The 22,315-nt window shown below is 46.3% G+C and overlaps 1 protein-coding gene across 2 annotated transcripts in view; it reads left to right on the top strand.

The window, feature by feature from the left end:
• The window catches only part of LOC129694334 (phospholipase B1, membrane-associated-like), a 71,955-nt gene that overhangs the window by 3,215 nt on the left and 46,425 nt on the right, over positions 1–22,315 (top strand). The window contains exons 3-8 of one of the 2 annotated variants that reach the window (XM_055631038.1): positions 1,541–1,632; positions 2,465–2,543; positions 4,650–4,754; positions 6,813–6,908; positions 16,657–16,731; positions 20,335–20,415. In XM_055631038.1, the coding sequence (XP_055487013.1) occupies positions 1,541–1,632; positions 2,465–2,543; positions 4,650–4,754; positions 6,813–6,908; positions 16,657–16,731; positions 20,335–20,415 (528 nt within the window). Of the gene's footprint in view, positions 1–1,540; positions 1,633–2,464; positions 2,544–4,230; positions 4,755–6,812; positions 6,909–16,656; positions 16,732–20,334; positions 20,416–22,315 lie in introns of those variants that run through there. The other variant, XM_055631037.1, reaches the window with a different exon arrangement.

Raw genomic sequence — 22,315 nt, 5'->3', positions numbered from 1 at the left:
CTCCTAATCTGAGGAAAGACATTCTTGCCATAGAGGGAGTGCAGAGAAGGTTCACCAGACTGATTCCTGGGATGTCAGGACTTGCATATGAAGAAAGACTGGATAGACTCGGCTTGTACTCGCGAGAATTTAGAAGATTGAAGGGGGATCTTACAGAAACTTACAAAATTCTTAAGGGGTTAGACAGGCTAGATGCAGGAAGATAGTTCCCGATGTTGGGGAAGTCCAGGACAAGGGGTCACAGCTTAAGGATAAGGGGGAAATCTTTTAGGATCGAGATGAGGAAATCATTTTTCATTTTGGAAGATCACACAGAGAGTGGTGAATCTGTGGAATTCTCTGCCTGCCGCGATGGTCTGCAATGAGGAGTGTGTAGAAGGTAGTTTTTCCTTGAGGTACCTCATCATTGGAAAACTATAACCTTTAAGAGGGAGTTAGATGTGGTGGAATTCCCTGTGTTGGGCCAGTTCAAATATTTAAGGGATCAGGGAGGGGTATGGAGAGAAGGCAGGTATGGGATACTTAGTTGGATGATCAGCTATGATCATATTGAATGGCGGTGCAGGCTCGAAGGGCCGAATGGCCTACACCTGCACCTATTTTCTATGTTTCTATGTTTCTATGTTAACATACTTAATATTAAAAAATGCTTTGAGATTTCCTTAAAACTATTTCTATACTGGACAACCTTACAAATCTAACGGCATAGAAATGATCCCCAGAGTTTCTTTAGTTTAGTTGACTTTATTGTTTATTGTCACGTGTACTGAGGTACAGTGAAAAAACCTTATGGGGGCGAGCTATTCAGCCAGCATAAAGACAATACATGATGTGTGGGAAGGAACTGCAGATGCTGGTTTTAACCGAAGATAGACACAACATGCTGGAGCAACTCAGCGGGACAGGCAGCATCTCTGGAGGGAAGGAATGGGTGACGTTTCAGGTCGAGTCCCTTCTCCAGACTGAGAGTCAGGGGAGGGACGGGGAGATACAGAGATAAGGAAGGGTAAGGTGTGAGAACGGGACATCAAAAGGGGATGAAGTTCAAGGAAAATGTAGAGTAGATCATTGTTAGCTCGGAGATGATGACAATGAAGCAAACGGAGATAAAGTGTCAACAGGGGACAGTCAGACTGGTCGGAGAACTGGGAAGGGGGAGGGATGGAGAGAGGGAAAGCAAGGGTTACTTGAAATTAGGGAAGTCAATATTTAGAGGTCAAGAAGTCAATAAACAATACAGGATAACTTTTCAAGCCATCCACAGTGTACAGATACAGGATAAAGGGAATAATATTTAGTGCAAGAAGATCTGTATCGCCTCAACACACATTATGACGTTTAAGAAACAGTTAGACAGATACATGGATAGGACAGGTTTGGAGGGATATGGGCCAAACGCGGGCAGGTGGGACTAGTGTAGAATGGGACATTGTTGGCCAGTGTGGGTGAGTAGGGCCGAAGGGCCTGTTTCCACACTGTATCACTCTATGAGTCTCTGTGTGAATTATCATCTGATTTCACTGCACGTTCACCTCTCCAGCTGCCACGGGCCTTTGTCAACCTTGTGGAGATGCCCGGCATCGACAGCCTCCTCCAACACTACAGCCCAGGCCTCACCACACAAACACCAGGGTAAGGTCTTCAGTCACAATTCTCCCCTTCTTCTGTCACAGGCCGCTGGGGAGGACAAATCAATGGATATTTTTAAGGCGGAGATTGACAGATTATTGATTAGAGGTGGCACGGTGGCACAGCGGTAGAGTTGCTGCCTTACAGCGCCAGAGACCCGGGATCCATCCAGACTACGGGTGCTGTCTGTACAGAGTTTGTACGTTCTCCCCGTGACCACGTGGGTTTTCTCTGGGCACTTTGCTTTCCTCCCACACTCCAAAGACGTACAGGTTTGCAGGTTAATTGGCTTGGTATAAATGAAAGTTGGCACTAGTGTGTGTAGGATAGTATTACTGTGTGGGGATCACTGGTCGGTGCGAACCCGGTGGGCCGAAGGGCCTGTTTCCACCCTGTATATCTAAACTACAACTAGATTAAACAAGTACGGGTGTCAGGGGTTATGGGGAGAAGGCAGAAGAATGGGGCTGAGAGGAAAAGATAGATCAGCCATGATTGAATGGTGGAGTAGACTTGATGGGCCGAATAGCCTAATTATGCTCCTATAGTTATTGATCTATGAACTTATGAAATGAAACAGGTTGCCAAATTGTTCTTCCGACAGGAACCTCTCATAAGGTCATAAGGTCATGTGATAGGACCAGAATTAGGCCATTCGGCCCATCAAGTCTCCGCCATTATGGATGATCTATCTCTCCGTCCTAACCCCATTCTCCTGCTTTCTCCCCATAATTCCTGACACCCGCACTAATCAAGAATCTATCCATCTCTGCCTTAAAGATCTACCTCTTGTGATCCACAAAGACATGTTTATGATCTTTTTTTGTTCCCACAGGGTTTTTGTTTCAAAGTGCCTGGCCAAACTCCACAACTCAGGAAACGTATCTGTAAATAAAATCAGCAGTGACTACAGGGTAGGTAACACCTCAACCTCATTTATTGCTGTTGGTGAATTATGTTGTATTTCAAGTCAAGTCAAGTCAAGTTTATTTGTCACATACACATACGAGATGTGCAGTGAAATGAAAGTGGCAATTTGCAGTGTAATGTATTAGAACATCGAACACGACGCCAAGATCATCTCTTCTCTGTGGACACAAGGAACTGCAGATGCTGGTTTACACAAAAAAAGACACAAAGTGCTGGAGTAACTCAGAGGGTCAGGCAGCATCCCCGGAAAACTTGGATAGGTGACTTTCTGGGTCCAATCTGAAGAGGGGTCCGAATGAGAATGAGAAACATCGCCTATCCATGTTTTCTGAGAAATGTTGCCTGACCCTGAAATGTTGTCTGAATTACTCTGAATTACTTTGTGTCCAACTCTTAGCTGCCCACACATAATCCATATCCCTCCTTCCTCTGCATATCCATGCGCAAGTAACAATCTCATTGTTCCGTTTCTGGACCTATGAGTCTTGACTCTATAGACTTGACTATTGACCCTAGCCGGCTAAAACCCTCTTAAACACCACTATCGTATCTGCTTCGACCACCACCCCTGGCAGTACCTTCCAGCCCCCCACCACTCTGTGTTTAAATAAACTTACTCCGCGCGCCTTAGGTCACAAGGTCATAAGTGATAGGAGTAAAATGTGGCCATTCGGCCCATTAAATCTACTCTGCCATTCAATCATGGCTGCTCTATCTCTCCCTCCTAAACACCTGCCTTCTCCCCATAACCCCGTACTAATCAAGAATCTATCTATCTCTGCCTTAAAATATCCACTGACTTGGCCTCCACAGATTCTGTGGCAATGAATTCCACAGATTCACCACCCTCTGGCTAAAGAAGTTCCTCCTCATCTCCTTCCTAAAGGAACGTCCTTTAATTCTGAAGCTGTGCCCTCTAGTCCTAGGCTCTCCCACTAGTGGAAACATCCTCCCCACATCCACTCTATCCAAGCCTTTCACTATTCTGTAAGTTTCAATGAGGTCCCCGCTCATTCATCTAAACTCCAGCGAGTACAGGCCCAGTGCTGACAAACGCTCATCGTAGGTTAACCTACTCATTCCGGGGATCTTCATTAATCGTTGTTCCTCTTGCCTTAAAGCAACGGTCTCTAGTCTCTGATATTTCCACCCTGCACACACAGGATCTTTGCCCTGGAACTGCGACATTGAGAAACTACTATATACTCCACACTCCAGTGCATTGTATCTCAGTATCATCTGTAGACACACGCCTGAAGAAGGGACCAATATGTGGACGAGGGTGGGGAAAGGGACAGGGGGCACGATAGTGGGAGAAATCGGTCCACACCAGGGTGGGGTACAGGGTAGAGTGGGGGGAATGGGGGGGGGGGGGGGTTTGAGGGAGGGTGTGTGTGTGTGTGTGTGTGTGTGTGTGTGTGTGTGTGTGTGTGCGTGTGTGTGTGTGTGGGTGTGTGTGTGTGTGTGTGTGTGTGTGTGTGTGTGTGTGTGTGTGTGTGTGTGTGTGTGTGTGTGTGTGTGTGTGTGTGTGTGTGTGTGTGTGTGTGTGTGTGTGTGTGTGTGTGTGTGCGTGTGTGCGTGTGTGTGTGTGCAGGCATGGGTGATAGACGAGAAGACAAGTGAGTTTTGTGTTTACTGAAGAAGGGTCTTGATCCAATACATCGCCCATTCCTTCTCTCCAGAGATACTGCCTGTCCGGCTGAGTTAATCCAGCTTTGTGTGTCTATTTACTTCGTTTAATTTAGTTTAGTTTAGAGATACAGCGTGGAAACAAGCCTTTCACCCGCCAAATGTGCACTGACCTGCGATCCCTGCACACCAACACTATCCTACACACACTAGCGAAAACTTACATTTACACCAAGCCAATTAACCGACAAACCTGTACGTCTTTGGAGTGTGGGAGGGAACCGGAGCGCCTGGAGAAAACTCACGGGGACGGGGAGAACGTAAAACTCCGTACGGACAGCACCCGTAGTTGGGATGGAACTCGGGTCTCTGGCGCTGTGAGGCAGCAACTCTACCGCTGCGCCACCGTGTTGCCTGGTAACACTGTAACCAACGAACCTTTGTTGTGGTTGTTTCGGCAGAAGGCCGTCCGGGAGCTGGTGTACTCGGGGATCTACGACCAGCGGGAGGATTACACCGTGGTCCTGCAGCCCTTCCTCCGGAACTTGAGGCTCCCTCTCAATGCCGTAAGTTCATCGCTCCACTTGGCTGCAGGAGTCAAGGAGAGACACGCGGCGTGCGTGGGAAGCAAGGACTGTGCGGGAGAACCTTGACGCGTGGAACTCACCCCATCCCCCATTAGCTTAGCTTAGCTTATTACTGTCATGTGTACCGAGGTACATCTTCATAGAGTCTCTGCAGAGAGTATTTGGTTCATTTAACTGTTCTCCCACTTCCATTATAACGTCATAGAGTGATACAGTGTGGAAACAGGATCTTCAGCACAACGTGCCCACACCGCCCAACATGCCCCATCTACACTAGACCCACCTGCCTGCATTTGATCCATATCCCTGCAAACCTGTCCTATCCATGTACCTGTCTAACTGTCTCACAAACGTTGTGACAGTCCCAGCTCGTTCCATACACCCACCTCCCTTTGTGTGAAAAGGTTACCCCTCAGATTCCTATTAAATCTTTTTCCTTCACCTTAAACCTACGTCCTCTGGTCCTCGATTCACCTACTCTGGGCAAGTTTTCTATTCCTCTCATGATTTTGTACACCTCTATAAGATCACCCCTCAACCTCCAACAGAATAGAGACCCAGCCTACTCAACCTCTCCCTATAGTTCACACCCTCTTGTCCTGGCAACATCCTCGTAAATCTTCTCTGAACCCTTTCCAGCTTGACAATATCTTTCCTATAACATGGTGCCCAGAACTGAACACAATATTCTAAATGCGGTCTCACCAACGTCTTATACAACTGCAACATGACCTCCCAACTTCTACATACAGTGAAAAGCTTTTGTTGTTGTATGCTATCCAGTAGGCAGAAAGTCTATACATGATTACAATCTAGCCAGTCACAGTGTACAGATTTGGTCCGCTATGTTTGTGTAGAACTTAATGACGTTAGACGGGTACTTTTAATAAGAGGGACAGATAAGAGATGGTGAGGCTGGCAGACAGTCAGAGACACACACATGCACGCACGTACATACGCACACACACACATGCATGAACGTACATACGCACACACACACGCACATACATACACACACACATATGCATGCACGTACATACACACACACACACATGCATGCACGTACATACGCACACACACACATGCACGCACGTACATATGCACACACACACACACGCACGTACATACGCTCACACACACATGCATGCACGTACATACGCTCACACATACACTCGCACGTACATACGCACACACACACACACGCACGTACATACGCACACACACACATGCATGCACGTACATACGCTCACACACACACACACGCACGTACATACGCACACACGCATGCACGCACGTACATACGCACACACGCACATGCATGAACGTACATACGCACACACACACACACATACATACACACACACATATGCACGCACGTACATATGCACACACGCACTTGCACGCACGTACATACGCTCACACACACATGCATGCACGTACATACGCTCACACACACACACGCACGTACATACGTACACACACATGCACGCACGTACATACGCACACACGCACATGCATGCACGTACATACGCTCACACACACATGCATGCACATACATACGCTCACACACACACACACGCACGTACATACGCACACACGCATGCACGCACGTACATACGCTCACACACACACACACACACACACACACACATGAACCAGAGAACCGGCCTCCACCACCCTCTGAGGCAGAGAATTCCACACACTCACCATTCTCTGTGTGAAAAAGTTTTTCCCCTTCTCCGTTCTAAATGGCTTACTCCTTATTCTTCAACTGTGGCCCCTGGTTCTGGACTCCCCCATCTTCGGGACCATGTTTCCTGCCTCTAGTGTGTCCAAACCGTTAATAATCTTATATGTTTCAATAAGATCCCCTCTCATCCTTCTAAATTCCAGAGTATACAAGCCTGGTCTCTAGCGCTGCTAGGCGGCAACTCTACCCCTGCGCCCGTGCCACCCTTACATAATGTTTGTTTGTTTCATGTTGTAATGACAACATCATCTTATATATGATTGCTCAATGTTTAATTTTTCTTACAGGAAGGCAAAGCTGATCTCAGCTACTTTTCGGGGAGCGACCTCCATTTCAGTGTCAGGAGCTTTCCCCTTTTAGCCAGCGGTCTTTGGAATAATATGGTACGTAGTACATGTTCTGCAGAGCAATCAGCTCCACCTAACTCTGCTCCCTGACGGAGGGGATGTTTCCACTAGTGGGAGAGTCTAGGACCAGAGGGCACAGTCTCAGAATTAAAGGACGTTCCTTTAGAAAAGGAGATGAGGAGGAATTTCTTTAGGCAGAGGTTGGTGAATCTGTGGAATTCATTGCCACAGACGGCCGTGGAGGACAAGTCAATGGATATTTTTAGAATGGAAATAGATAGATTATTGATCAGTATGGGTGTTATGGGGAGAATGGGGTTAGGAGGGAGAGATAGATCAGCCATGATTGAATGGCGGAGTAGACTTCATGGGCCGAATGGCCTAATTCTGCTCCCAGAACTTACGAACATGGAGTCATACAGCACGGAGACAGGCCATTCGGCCCAACTCATCCATGACGAAGATAGACACAAAAAAGCTGGAGTAACTCAGCAGGACAGGCAGCATCTCTGGAGAGAAGGAACGGGTGACGTTTTGGGTCGAGTCAGGGCAGAAGGACATTAGAGATATGAAAAGGTGTAAAGAACAAATGAATGAAAGGTATAAAAATAATAAATCAGAGCCGGCACCGATGACCAAGGAATGGCAGAGCCCACAATGGTCCATTGTCGTTTGTAGACGAGGAGATAACCAAGGGATAAGAACGAGATGCCCCATCTACACTCATCCAGTTGACTCATCCCTCTAAACCTTTCCTATCTATGGACCTGTCCAAATGTCTTTTAACTGCTGCCTCAACTACTTTACCTGGCATATACATGCTACCTTTGATTGGAAAAAAGATGCCCCTCGGGTTCCTATTAAATCCTTTCCCTCTCACCTTAAACCTATCCCTCTAGTTCTTGACTGTGTGCATTTACCGTAACTATGTCCTTCATGATTTTATACACCTTTACATGATCACCCCTAACGCACGCCACTTTTTGACGGGCCTTCTGTCCAAACAGAAACCTTGCACTATCAACCTCTACTTGCTACCATCAAGCCAATGACTTTTCCCAATTTAGTCAAATTTAGTCCCATGCAGAGAATTGTGGACACAGCCCAGACCGACCTCCCTTCCATTGACTCCATCTACACCTCACGCTGCCTCGGCAAGGCCAGCAGCATGAGTCATCCAAGAAGGACCAGTCGCTCCCTGGCCACTCCCTCTTCTCCCCTCTCCCATCGGGCAAAAGGTACAGAAGTGTGAAAACGCACACACCTCCAGATTCAGGGACAGTTTTTTCCCAGGGTTAAACACATTACAAACTATTCATTTTCATTTTCAAAGTTTCCGACAATACCTTGGATCTCATGTCATCTAATCTTCCAGAGCAGCCTACCTTGTTGAACCTTATCAAGAGTCTTGCCAAAGACCAGATAGACTGTATCTACTCCCCCGCCCTCATTGCCTTCTTGGTTACTCCTTCAAAAGTCCCAGACACACAGTCTCCCGGGCAAAAAGCCATGCTAGCTGTCTCTGATCATCGCCTATCTTTCCAAATGCAGGCATGTCTTAGCCCTCAGATTCCTCATCTAGCAATGTACTTACTACAGATGAAAGACACAAAGTGCTGGAGTGATGGGCTTGTCCCACATGCTATTTTTAGGCGATTGCCGGCAATTGTCATAGTCGTAGGTGGTCGCCAATAAACCGATGACTGGATCCCCCCTTCGACATAAAATTTGAAATAGAATCATTACTTTAACAACAAAACAAAAATGAAGTCAGCACCAACGCCAACCTAGGTCACCTGGCCCCAACCTACGACAGCACCTATGTCAGGAGAAATCAAGCTACGCTCATTGGCGTCAAGCCAACAGTCGCCGACAGGTTTTGAACATTTCAAAATCCAACGGCGACCAGAAAGATGTTACGACTCTTTGCTTTCAAGACTTTCTTCCACTTCTATACTCGTAGCTGCACATTTTTCTGACTTCTTAATGCTTTTCTCACTAAATTCAATTACCCTGCCGCAAGTTTCCACGACAAAGAACCTTCATCAGAGTCTCCAGTAAAACAGGCATCAGTGAAGCCCGCTCAGCTATGATGTGTGCTAGCCTGAAACAAAGCGCGTGATTGGCCAACTGGCAGACAACTCAATGTTAACAGACAGCGCCCGTAGTCAGGATCGAACCCGTGTCTCCGGCACTGCATTCGCTGTAAGGCAGCAACTCTACCACTCTGCCACTGTGAATTCTAGATTCAGGGACAGTTTCTTAATAGCAATGTCAGTCTGAAGAAGGGTTTCGGCCCGAAACATTGCCTATTTCCTTCGCTCCATAGATGCTGCTGCACCCGCTGAGTTTCTCCAGCATTTTTGTGTAACTCAACGTTAAACGTGCTTTGATTGGACTAAAAATACCCGAACATTTTCCCCGGTTTTCCTCTAATTTAATTTTAAAAACGTGCAAGTCTAGTTCATGATGAGTTTCAGGGGTGGCTTATATAATGTTTTTACACAACATGTGAAAATTTCATGTAGTTCTGTGACTTGGGTGACGAAACACTGGAATAAAGCTCCTCGGCCCCCAGCCTAATACTATAACAGCTATACGTTTAGTTCAGTTTAGTTTAGTTTAGTTTATTATTGTCACGGGTACCCAGGTACTGTGAAATACTTTTGGATGTGTGCCAACCAGGCAGCATAAAGACTATATATGATTACAATCAAGCCTTCCACAAAATACAGATAATGGATTCGTGCAAGATGAAGTCCCATAAAATCCGATTAGAATAGTTCAAAGGTCTCCAATGATGTCGATGTGAGGTCAGGACCGCTCTCTTAACTGGTCGATTCAGTTGCCTGATTACAGCTGTGAAGAAACTCTCCCTGAATCTCGAGGTCACGGTGGCACAGCGGTAGAGTTGCTGCCTTATAGCGAATGCAGCGCCAGAGACCCGGGTTCGATCCCGACTACGGGCGCTGTCTGTACGGAGTTTGTACGTTCTCCCCGTGACCTGCATGGGTTTCCTCCGACATCTTCGGTTTCCTCCCACACTCGAAAAGACTTGCAGGTCTGTAGGTTAATTGGCTTGGTAAATGTAAAAAATGTCCCTAGTGGGTGCAGGATAGTGATAGTGTGCAGGGTCGGGGCGGACCAAGGGAGCCGAAGGGCTGTTTCCGCGCTGTATCTCTAAACTAAACTAAAGGTGTGTGTTGTCAAACTTCTGTCTCTCTGGCTGAGGGGAGAGGGGAGAAGAGGGGGTGTGGATTGCTCCTGGATTATGATGCTGGCCTTGCCGAGGCAGCATGGTGTAGATGGAATCAATAACCATATAACCATATAACCATATAACAATTACAACATGGAAACAGGCCATCTCGGCCCTACAAGTCCGTGCCGAACAACTTTTTTCCCTTAGTCACACCTGCCTGCACTCATACCATAACCCTCCATTCCCTTCTCATCCATATGCCTATCCAATTTATTTTTAAATGATACCAACGAACCTGCCTCCACCACTTCCACTGGAAGCTCATTCCACACCGCTACCACTCTCTGAGTAAAGAAGTTCCCCCTCATGTTACCCCTAAACTTCTGTCCTTTAATTCTGAAGTCATGTCCTCTTGTTTGAATCTTCCCTATTCTCAAAGGGAAAAGCTGATCCACATCAACTCTGTCTATCCCTCTCATCATTTTAAAGACCTCTATCAAGTCCCCCCCTTAACCTTCTGCGCTCCAGAGAATAAAGACCTAACTTATTCAACCTTTCTCTGTAACTTAGTTGTTGAAACCCAGGCAACATTCTAGTAAATCTCCTCTGTACTCTCTCTATTTTGTTGACATCCTTCCTATAATTGGGCGACCAAAATTGTACACCATACTCCAGATTTGGTCTCACCAATGCCTTGTACAATTTTAACATTACATTCCAGCTTCTATAATCAATGCTCTGATTTATAAAGGCTAGCATACCAAAAGCTTTCTTTACCACCCTATCTATATGAGATTCCACCTTCAAGGAACTATGCACGGTTATTCCCAGATCCCTCTGTTCAACTGTATTCTTCAATTCCCTACCATTTACCATGTACGTCCTATTTTGATTTGTCCTGCCTAGGTGTAGCACCTCACATTTATCAGCCATCTTTCAGCCCATTCTTCCAAATGGCCTAAATCACTCTGTAGACTTTGGAAATCCTCTTCATTATCCACAACACCCCCTATCTTGGTATCATCTGCATACTTACTAATCCAATTTACCACACCTTCATCCAGATCATTGATGTACATGACAAACAACAAAGGACCCAACACAGATCCCTGAGGCACCCCACTAGTCACCTGCCTCCAACCCGACAAACAACCATCCACCATTACCCTCTGGCTTCTCCCATTCAGCCACTGTTGAATCCATCTTGCTACTCCTGCATTTATACCCAACAGTTGAACCTTCTTAACCAACCTTCCATGAGGAACCTTGTCAAAGGCCTTACTAAAGTCCATATAGACAACAACCCTTTTTAAACAATGGAACAACATGCGCAGTACGCCAAACCTCGGGGACTATTCCCGTTTCTAATGACATTTGAAATATTTCTGTCATAGCCCCGGCTATTTTTACACTAACTTCCCTCAATGTCCTAGGGAATATCCTGTCAGGACCTGGAGACTTATCCACTTTTATATTTTTCAAAAGTGTCAGTACTTCTTTTACTTTGAAACTCATGGTATCCATAGCTACTCTACTAGTTTCCATTACCTCACATAATTCAATATCCTTCTCCTTGGTGAATACCGACGAAAATAAATTGTTCAATATCTCCCCCATCTCTTTCGGCTCTGCAGATAGCTGTCCACTCTGTCTCTCCAATGGACCAATTTTATCCCTCGTTATCCTTTTGCTATTAATATAGCTGTAGAAACCCTTTGGATTTACTTTCACCTTACTTGCCAAAGCAACCTCATGTCTTCTTTTAGCTTTTCTAATTTATTTCTTAAGATTCTTTTTACATTCCTTATACTCCTCAAGCACCTCATTTGCTTCATGCTGCCTAGAAGGGAGGTTGCTTTGTCTACCTCAGACAAATGGGACCATTTTAGAAGGGTCGGCATGGCCGAGTTTGGCCAAAGGGCCTGCTTGCGTGCTGTATGACTATGACTCTAGCTGCACTTTAATAACCCCTCCCATCTATTTTCAATCTGAAAACTGAGTCAAAAATTGCTCGATAAACAAAGGCTGCTCTCTGATCTTGGCTGCTCACCATGTTAACACTGAAGCCTCTCTCCTTGGCAAACATATCACCAACAATCTGAATGATTCCACAATACTTATTTACATACCTGTACAATTTGGGTTCATTGGCCTTTTACCCAGCTGTTTCTGAAATAAAATGTTAAATAAAAAGCACCCTTATCTCCAATCTAAGATGCTGTGGATAAGATAATTGTCAACCGATGAGCTTTTTAGTTTTATCTGTCATACACATGGTGTTTCTTTCTCACCGTGATGAATGTCATAGGGTCAATTTCTCAGGCATCTGGCAACCTGATTCATATAAAATTAATTAACACAAAGTGCTGGACTACTGTGGGGCATCACGGTGGCGCAGCGGGTAGAGTTGCTGCCTCACAGCGCCAGAGACCCCAGTTCGATCCTGACTACGGGTGCTGCCTATACGGAGTTTGTACTTTCTTCCCGTGACCTGCGTGGGTTTTCTCCGGGTGCTCCGGTTTCCTCCCACACCCCAAAGATGAGCAGGTTTGTTGGCTAATTGGCTTGGTATAAATGCAAACTTGTCCCTAGAGCTGGATAGCGTGTTAGTGTACATGGGGTGATCGCTGGTCGGTGGGCCGAAGGGCCTGTTTCCGCGCTGTATCTCTAAACAAAACCAATGTAGATCATAGAATATAGAACATTGAACAAAGATCGCCGACCATAGAACAGTGCCGCACAGCTTCCCACAAACTGAGAACAGTTTCTATAACGTTTGCTTCCTCTTGAACAGGCTGATATTTGCAGGAAGGCCCTTGCTCTCAGTAATCCGTCCCCGCTGAGTCTTCTGCAAAGCCAAGGTCCAGGGATCAGAGGATGGCAATGAAGTTGATGTTGAGATCTGGCAATCTCTGATAACCTCACGCTGATTGCTGCAGTATTTAATCACAGATAGCTCCACAGAAATCATTGCCCTCTGCTGCTATCTTCTGGTGCATCTATGGCGTGGATCTTTATTGCCAGCGACAGCCCTCCACCCATCCCTGTTCCACCACACCCCTGTTTATGTTCCCCTGTTTGTGCAAGAGGGCTGAGGGTGCAAGGCCAGCGTGATTGCCCCTCGTGCCAGGGTTTGATCGGCCCTCCTGACCCATCAAGGTACTGTACTGTACTGTACGTGAAGTGAAGTGAAGGGCCTCTCACAGTTTTATGGGAGAGGCAATCCCGAAGTTTACATCCAACTTCTTGGCCCATCTCTGACATTCCTTGCAGGAAGGAACATAGGGAGCAGGAGAAGTTCGCCAAGTGGCTCAAGCCATCGCCACCCGTTAGTTACTCCAGCATTATGTGCAGGGATGCTGCCTGACCCGCTGAGTTACTCCAGCATTATGTACAGGGATGCTGCCCGACCCGCTGAGTTACTCCAGCATTATGTGCAGGGATGCTGCCTGACCCGCTGAGTTACTCCAGCATTATGTACAGGGATGCTGCCTGACCCGCTGAGTTACTCCAGCATTATGTGCAGGGATGCTGCCTGACCCGCTGAGTTACTCCAGCATTATGTACAGGGATGCTGCCTGACCCGCTTAGTTACTCCAGCATTATGTACAGGGATGCTGCCTGACCCGCTGAGTTACTCCAGCATTATGTGCAGAGATGCTGCCTGACCCGCTGAGTTACTCCAGCGCTTTAATCTGCAGTAGGGCTCTGATCTGAAATGTCACCTATCCATGTGCCCCCAAAGATGCGGCCTGACCCTCTGAGTTTAGTTTAGTTTAGAGAGCGCGGAAACAGGCCCTCTGGCCCACTGAGATCGCACCGACCAGCGACCCCCGCACACTGACACTATTCCACACTCAATTGGGACAATTTATACATACACCAAGCCAATTAACTGATCCTAAGGATGTCCGCAATCACCAACAATCACCCTTACACCTGCACTATCCTACACACTAGGGACAATTTGCAGAAGCCAATTAACCTACAAACCTGCACGTCTTTGGAGTGTGGGAGGAAACCGAAGATCTCGGAGAAAACCCACGCAGGTATGAGTATAGAAGCTGGGATGTAATGTTAAAATTGTACAAGGCATTGGTGAGACCAAACCTGGAGTATGGTGTACAATTTTGGTCACATAGGAAGGATGTCAACAAAATAGAGAGAGTACAGAGGAGATTTACCAGAATGTTGCCTGGGTTTCAACAACTAAGTTACAGAGATAGGTTGAATAAGTTAGGTCTTTATTCTCTGGAGCGCAGAAGGTTAAGGGGGAACTTGATAGAGGTCTTTAAAATGATGAGAGGGATAGACAGAGTTGATGTGGATCAGCTTTTCCCTTTGAGAATAGGGAAGATTCAAACAAGAGGACATGACTTCAGAATTAAAGGACAGAAGTTTAGGGGTAACATGAGGGGGAACTTCTTTACTCAGAGAGTGGTAGCGGTGTGGAATGAGCTTCCAGTGGAAGTGGTGGAGGCAGGTTCATTGGTATCATTTAAAAATAAATTGGATAGGCATATGAATTAGAAGGGAATGGAGGGTTATGGTATGAGTGCAGGCAGGTGGGACTAAGGGAAAATAATTGTTCGGCACGGACTTGTAGGGCCGAGCTGGCCTGTTTCCATGCTGTAATTGTTATATGGTTATATGGTTATAAAACCCACGCAGGTCACGGGGAGAACGTACAAACTCCGTACAGACAGCACCCGTAGTCGGGATGGGACCCGGATCTCTGGCGCTGCAAGCGCTGTAAGGCCACAACTCTACCGCGGCGCCACCGTGACCGCCCAAGTTTCTCGAGTACTTTGTGTTCTTTGTGTACTGCGCACCTGTGGTCGAACTATGGAAAGGCAAGTTTGCAGAGACTAAAGGTGGCATATAACGATGGCATGAGAACACTGCTGAGGAAACCGAGATGGTGCTAAGGAAACCTAAAAGCCAGTAATATGTTTGTGGCTGCAGGAGTCAGTACTTTAGAAGCTACCCTATAACATCACATGTATAAATTCATTTGCAGGATAAATTACTCTAAAAATGTAATTATTGTGGCCTTCTCAAACGTAGCACTACACGCTACGAATCCCAGCTGTGGAGACACTGGTATTGCTGTCTCATTGTAGGACATTGAGCATTCTTTTAATCTGGATTTTTAACTTACGTATTGTGTTTTTTTTTTTAATATATAATTTATGATGCTTTTATCAGTGTTATACTAAGATTTTATATGTATTTTATGATATTTAATATGCAATAATAATAATAATAAATTTTATTTATTGGGCGCCTTTCAGACATCTCAAGGACACCTTACATAGATTAACAGGAATATAAACATATAATCAGAGTAAAATAAATAATAAAGACATCACAGAGACACAAACTAAAAACAGAATTCAGTCCAAAAACAGAAAATCAAAAAACACAATGTGAAGAGAGAGCAGCGGCAACTAAAGCGCGCCAGCGTCCACTCTCCCTTCACGGCAGCCATCTTGGACACAGACTAACAGGATTACATTACAGACAATTCATTTTAATGTGATGTGTTTAAGAAGGAACTGCAGATGCTGGAGAATCGAAGGTTACACAAAAAAAGCTGGAGAAACTCAGCGGGTGCAGCAGCATCTATGGAGTGAAGGAAATAGGCAACGTTTCGGGCCGAAACCCTTCTTCAGACTGATGGGGGGGCGGGGTTGGGCGGGGACAAGAAAGGAAAAAGGAGGAGGAGCCCGAAGGCTGGGGGATGGGAGGAGACAGCAGGGGGGCTGAGGAAGGGGAGGAGACAGCAAGGACTAACAAAATTGGGAGAATTCGATGTTCATGCCCCCGGGATGCAGACTCCCCAAACGGAATATGAGGTGCTGTTCCTCCAATTTCCGGTGCTGCTCGCTGTGGCCATGGAGGAGACCCAGGACAGAGAGGTCGGAGACGGAGTGGGAGGGGGAGTTGAAGTGCTGAGCCACCGGGAAGTCAGCTTGGTTATTGCGGACTGAGCGGAGGTGTTCGGCGAAACGATCGCCCAACCTCCGCTTGGTCTCACCGATATAGATCTGCTGACATCTAGAGCAGCGGACGCAATAGATGAGGTTGGAAGAGATGCAGGTAAACCCATTTTAATGTGATGTTGCCCCTTGTCTGGACCTCGAGTCCTTAATAAAGCTTACTATTATTATTATTATTATTATTAATGCAACATTTAAGAATAAAACGGGTCGGCCATTTAGGACTGAGATGAGGAAAAATAATTTCACCCAGAGAGTTGTGAATCTGTGGAATTCTCTGCCAGAGAAGGCAGTGGAGACCAATTCACTGGATGCTTTCAATAGAGGGTTAGATTTATCTCTTAGGGCTAAAGCAATCAAGGGATATGGGGAGAAGGCAGGAACAGGGTACTGATTTTGGATGATCAGCCATGATCATATTGAATGGCGGTGCTGGCTCAAAGGGCCGAATGGCCTACTCCTGCACCTATGTTTTTAAAATGCCACATTAGCAGAGATAATAACAGCATCTCCTCCTTACCTGCCTCGCCTTTGTTAGGTTTGACTGCGGAATCTTAAGTCTCTCTGTTCCTCTTCACAGCTCGAACCTGCTGGTCAGAAAAATGAAGTCCTTGAATTGTCACCAACGCTGCCCCCGTTGCACTGTCCAGAGCAGGTAAGGTCCAAATAATGTGTAGGAAGAAACTGCAGATGCTGGTTTACACCACGGATCGACACAAAGTGCTGGAGTAACTCAGCGGGTCAGGCAGCATCTCTGGATAGAAGGAATAGAAAGGGGTATGGTCTGAGCACAGGTATATGGGACTAGGGGAGAATACGTGTTCGGCATGGACTAGAAGAGTCGAGATGGCCTGTTTCCGTGCTGTGATTGTTATATGGTTATATGGTTATATGAATGGGTGATGTATCAGGCCAAGACCCTTCTTCAGAGTCTTGATCCAAAACATCACCTATTTCTTTTCTCCAGATATGCTGCCTGACACACTAAGTTAGATACTGTACATAGACAGTAGGTGCAGGAGTAGGCCATTCGGCCCTTGGAGCCAGCACCGCCATTCACATGGCTGATCATCCACAATCAGTACCCCGTTCCTGCCTTCTCCCCATATCCCCTGACTCCGCTATCTTTAAGAGCCCTTTCTAGCTCTCTCTTGAAAGCATCCAGAGAACCTGCCTCCACCGCCCTCTGAGGCAGAGAATTCCACAGACTCGCCACTCTTTGTGGGGAAAAAGTGTTTCCTCGTCTCCATCCTAAATGGCTTACTCCTTATTCTTAAACTGTGGCCCCTGGTTCTGGACTCCCCCAACATTGGGAACATGTTTCCTGCCTCTAGTGTGTCTAAACCCTTAACAATCTTATATGTTTCAATGAGATTCCCTCTCATCCTAAACTCCAGAGTGTACAAGCCCAGCTGCTCCATTCTATCAGCATATGACAGTCCCGCCATTCCGGGAATTAACCTTGTAAACCTACGCTGCACTCCCTCAATAGCACGAATGTCCTTCCTCAAATTAGGGGACCAAAACTGCACACAAAACTCCAGGTGTGGTCTCACTATAGCTCTGTACAACTGCAGAAGGACCTCTTTGCTCCTATACTCGACTCCTCTTGTTATAATGGCCAACATACCATTTGCTTTCTTCACTGCCTGCTGTACCTGCATGCTTACTTACATAGACTGATGTACAAGGACCCCCAAGATCCCGTTGTACTTCCCCTTTTCCCAACTTGACGCCATTTAGATAATAATCTGCCTTCCTGTTTTTGCTTCCAAAGTGGATAACCTCACATTTATCTGCATTAAACTTCATCTGCCATGCATCGGCCCACTCCCCCAACCTGTCCAAGTTACCCTGCATTCTCATAGCATCCTCCTCACAGTTCACACTGCCTCCCAGCTTTGTGTTATCTGCAAATTTGCTAATGTTACTTTGAATCTCTTCATCCAAATCAGAGATGTATATTCTGAAGATCTGACCTGGATCCATCACATTAACGCAACGTTTAAGAAACAGATAGACAGGTACATAGATAGGACAGGTTTGGAGGGATATGGACCAAATGCGGGCAGGTGGGACTAGAGTGGCTGGGACGTGTTGGCTTGTGTGGGCAAGTTGGGCCGAAGGGCCGATTTCCACGCTGTCATTCTATGACTAATCTCAAAAAAAGTCTCTCAACCCCTTTATTTCTTTTGAAGATTCAGGAGATTCAGTTTGTTGATGAATACTCTCGAGGAGATCGACACAAAATGATGGAGCAACTCAACAGAGTAACTCAACTCAGGCAGCCAAAGAGAAAAAGAATTGGTGACGTTTCGGATTGGGACCCTTATTCACATTCCGAAACATCACCTATTATTTTTAGCCGGAGATGCTGCCAGACCTGTTGAGTTCTTCCAGCATTTTGTGCCTATTTAGTTTTAGTTTAGAGATACAGCATGGAAACAGGCCCTTTGGCCCACCGGGTCCGTGCCGACCAGCGATCCCCGCACATTAACACTATCCTACACCCACTTGGGACAATTTATACATTTACCAAGCCAATTAACCCACAAACCTGTACCATTTTGGAATGTCAGCCCCAGTATCATCAGAGACCCACAACACTCTGGCCACACTCTCATATCACCCCTGCCTTCAGGAGGAAAACCGTTATCACCAGGTTCAAGAATAGAGAAACAAAGAACTACAGATGCTGTTTAACACACAAAAGGACATAAAATGCCGAAGTAACTCAACAGGTCAAGCAGCATCCTTGGAGAACATGGTAACATTTTTGGCCGAGACCCTTCGGTAGGTGATGTTTTGGATCAAGACCCTTCTTCAGACACGATAGAAGACATTTGTGTCGAGACCATTCCATAGGTGACTTTTCAAATCGAGTCCCTTCCATGGTGACATTTCAGGTTGAGATCCCTCCATAGGTGACGTTTCAGGTCAAGAATCTCCCTGGGTGGTGTTTCAGGTCTAAAGAAGGATCTCAACCTTGTACAGAGCCCTAGTGAGACCACCCCTGGAGTATTGTGTGCGGTTTTGGTCCCCTAATTAGGGGAAGGACATTCTTGCTATTGAGGGAGTGCAGTGTAAGTTCACGAGGTTAATTCCCAGGATGGCGGGAACTGTCATATATTGATAGAATGGAGAGTCTGGGCTTGTACACTCTGGAATTTAGAAGGATGAGAGGGCATCTTATTGAAACATATAAGATTATTAAGGGATCGGACACACTAGAGGCAGGAAACATGTTCCCGATGTTGGGGGGGTCCAGAACCAGGGGCCACAGTTTAAGAATAATGGGTAAGCCATTTAGAACGGAGACGAGGAAACACTTTTTCTCACAGAGAGTTGTGAGTCTGTGGAATTCTCTGCCACAGAGGGCGGTGGAGGCAGATTCTCTGGATGCTTTCAAGAGAGAGCTGGATAGGACTCTTAAAGATAGCGGAGTCAGGGGATATGGGGATAAGGCAGGAACGGGGCACTGATTGGGGATGATCAGCCATGATAACATTGGATGGCGGTGCTGGCTCGAAGGGCCGAATGGCCTACTCCTGCACCCATTGTCTATTGTCACCTCCAGAGTTGCTGCCTGGGCCGTTGAGTTACTCCGGCACTTTGATTCCTTTTGAGGCTGAAGAATATCTTCAACCCAACAACCCTCAGGCTCTTGACCCCATCACAATACGAAGTAAATGATGATCTACAGACTGTATGACCTCAACTCTGAATGCCTATTGACTGTCCTTGGTGCACTAAGGACTTTGCTTTATTTTTGGTTTACATTCGTACTGGGGTTATTAATTTATTGAATTTTCATTAGTTATATATTATCCATGTGGGTTGCGTTTAAAGGCCTGCATATGACGCTGCAAGAATGCCATTGTTCCATTGTCTGTACATATGAGCAACTCTCTAGACTCTTAGGGGTGGCATGATGACCCAGTGGTCGAGTTGCTGCCTCACAGCGCTAGAGGCCTGGGTTCGATCCTGACTACGGGTGCTGCCTGTACGGATTTTCCACCTTCTCCCCGTGACCACGTGGGTTTTCTCCGGGTGCTCCGGTTTCCTCCCTCACTCCGAAGACATGCAGGTTTGTGGGTTAATTGGCTTCGGTAAACATTGTAAAATTGTCCCTGTAGTGTGTGTGGGATAGTCCCAGCGTACGGAGTGATCGCTGGTCGGCGCGGACTCGGTGGGTCGATGTTCCTGTTGCTACACTGTATCTCTTGTCTAACGTCTTACGATCTGCTGATTCCCACAGGAAAGGCCTTATCTCTACACGTACCACAACAGCAATTATGGAGTGCGGCAGCGGGGAAAAGCCGGATGGTCAGATCAGAAGGTAAAGAACACAAGATAATACGATGAACCATCGTACATTGCCTTGATCATCATCTGCATGCAGATACAGCAGGCAGTGAAGGAAGCAAATGGCATGTTGGCCTTTATAACAAGAGGAATCAAATATAGGAGCAAAGAGGTCCTTCTGCAGTTGTACAGAGACCTAGTGAGACCACACCTGGAGTACTTGTGTGCAGTTTTGGCCCCCTAATTTGAGGAAGGACATTCTTGCTATTGTGGGAGTGCAGCGTAGGTTTACAAGGTTAATTCCCGGGATGGCGGGACTGTCATATGCTGAGAGAATGGAGCAGCTGGGCTTGTACACTCTGGAGTTTAGAAGGATAAGAGGGTATCTCATTGAAGCATATAAGATTGTTAAGGGCTTGGACACGCTAGAGGCAGGCAACATGTTCCCGATGTTGGGGGAGTCCAGAACCAGGGGCCACAGTTTAAGAATAAGGAGTAAGTCATTTAGAATGAGACGAGGAAACACTTTTTCTCACAGAGAGTGGTGAGTCTGTGGAATTCTCCGCCTCAGAGGGCGGTGGAGGCTGGTTCTCTGGATGCTTTCAAGAGAGATCTAGATAGAGCTCTTGAGAATATCAGAGTCAGGGAATATGTGGAGAAGGCAGGAACGGAGTACTGATTGGGGATGATCAGCCATGATCACATTGAATGGCGGTGCTGGCTCGAAGCGCTGAATGGCCTACTCCTGCACCTATTGTCTATTGTCTATTGTCTCTTGCCTGCTTTGATCAGCCCTTTCCACACCTCACATGCTCTTTGTACCCTTCCATATCTCTCCTTTTCCTCTGAGTCTGATGAAGTCAAGTCAAGTTTATTTGTCACATACACAGTGCAGTGCAGTGAAATGAAAAGTGGCAATGCTTGCGGATTGTGCAAAAAAACTACAAAACAGAATGGAACAGAATCAGTAATTACATATTTGTGAGAAAAAAATCAGCAATTTTAAAAAGACCCAACACAACAGTAAATTGGTACAGTAAGTTAAGGCCCTGTCCCACTTACGTGTCCTTGGCAAGCAAATTACACAACCTCGTCGCTGTGTTGAGGTGCACGGGGATCGTGTGGCCGCGGGGGCCGGTCCCACTGAGAAGCGCGGAGCGGTATGGAATTGTGCGCGGTATCGCGTGGCGCTCCGGGATTTTGTTCAAAACTAAATCTTTGCGCGCCAACGGCCTGTCACGTAGCTGATGGCCAAAGTCGGACAGTCTAACGATAGACACAAAATGCTGGAGTCGCTCAGCGGGTCGGGCAGCATCTCTGGGGGAAAAGGATGGGTGACATTTCAGTGGATCTCAGGGATCTGTGTTGGGTCCTTTGTTGTTTGTCATGTACATCAATGATCTGGATGAAGGTGTGGTAAATTGGATTAGTAAGTATGCAGATGATACCAAGATAGGGGGTGTTGTGGATAATGAAGAGGATTTCCAAAGTCTACAGAGTAATTTAGGCCATTTGGAAGAATGGGCTGAAAGATGGCAGATGGAGTTTAATGCTGATAAATGTGAGGTGCTACAGCTTGGCAGGACAAATCAAAATAGGACGTACATGGTAAATGGTAGGGAATTGAAGAATGCAGTTGAACAGAGGGATCTGGGAATAACCGTGCATAGTTCCTTGAAGGTGGAATCTCATATAGACAGGGTGGAAAGAAAAGCTTTTGGTATGCTAGCCTTTATAAATCAGAGCATTGAGTATAGAAGCTGGGATGTAATGTTAAAATTGTACAAGGCATTGGTGAGACCAAATCTGGAGTATGGTGTACAATTTTGGTTGCCCAATTATAGGAAGGATGTCAACAAAATAGAGAGAGTACAGAGGAGATTTACTAGAATGTTGCCTGGGTTTCAACAACTAAGTTACAGAGAAAGGTTGAA

This window comes from Leucoraja erinacea, unplaced genomic scaffold (genome assembly GCF_028641065.1).
Source record: "Leucoraja erinacea ecotype New England unplaced genomic scaffold, Leri_hhj_1 Leri_62S, whole genome shotgun sequence".
Lineage (NCBI taxonomy): Eukaryota > Metazoa > Chordata > Chondrichthyes > Rajiformes > Rajidae > Leucoraja > Leucoraja erinaceus.
The sequence above is the reverse complement of the archived record's forward strand: the minus strand, read 5'-3'. Positions and strand labels throughout refer to the sequence as shown.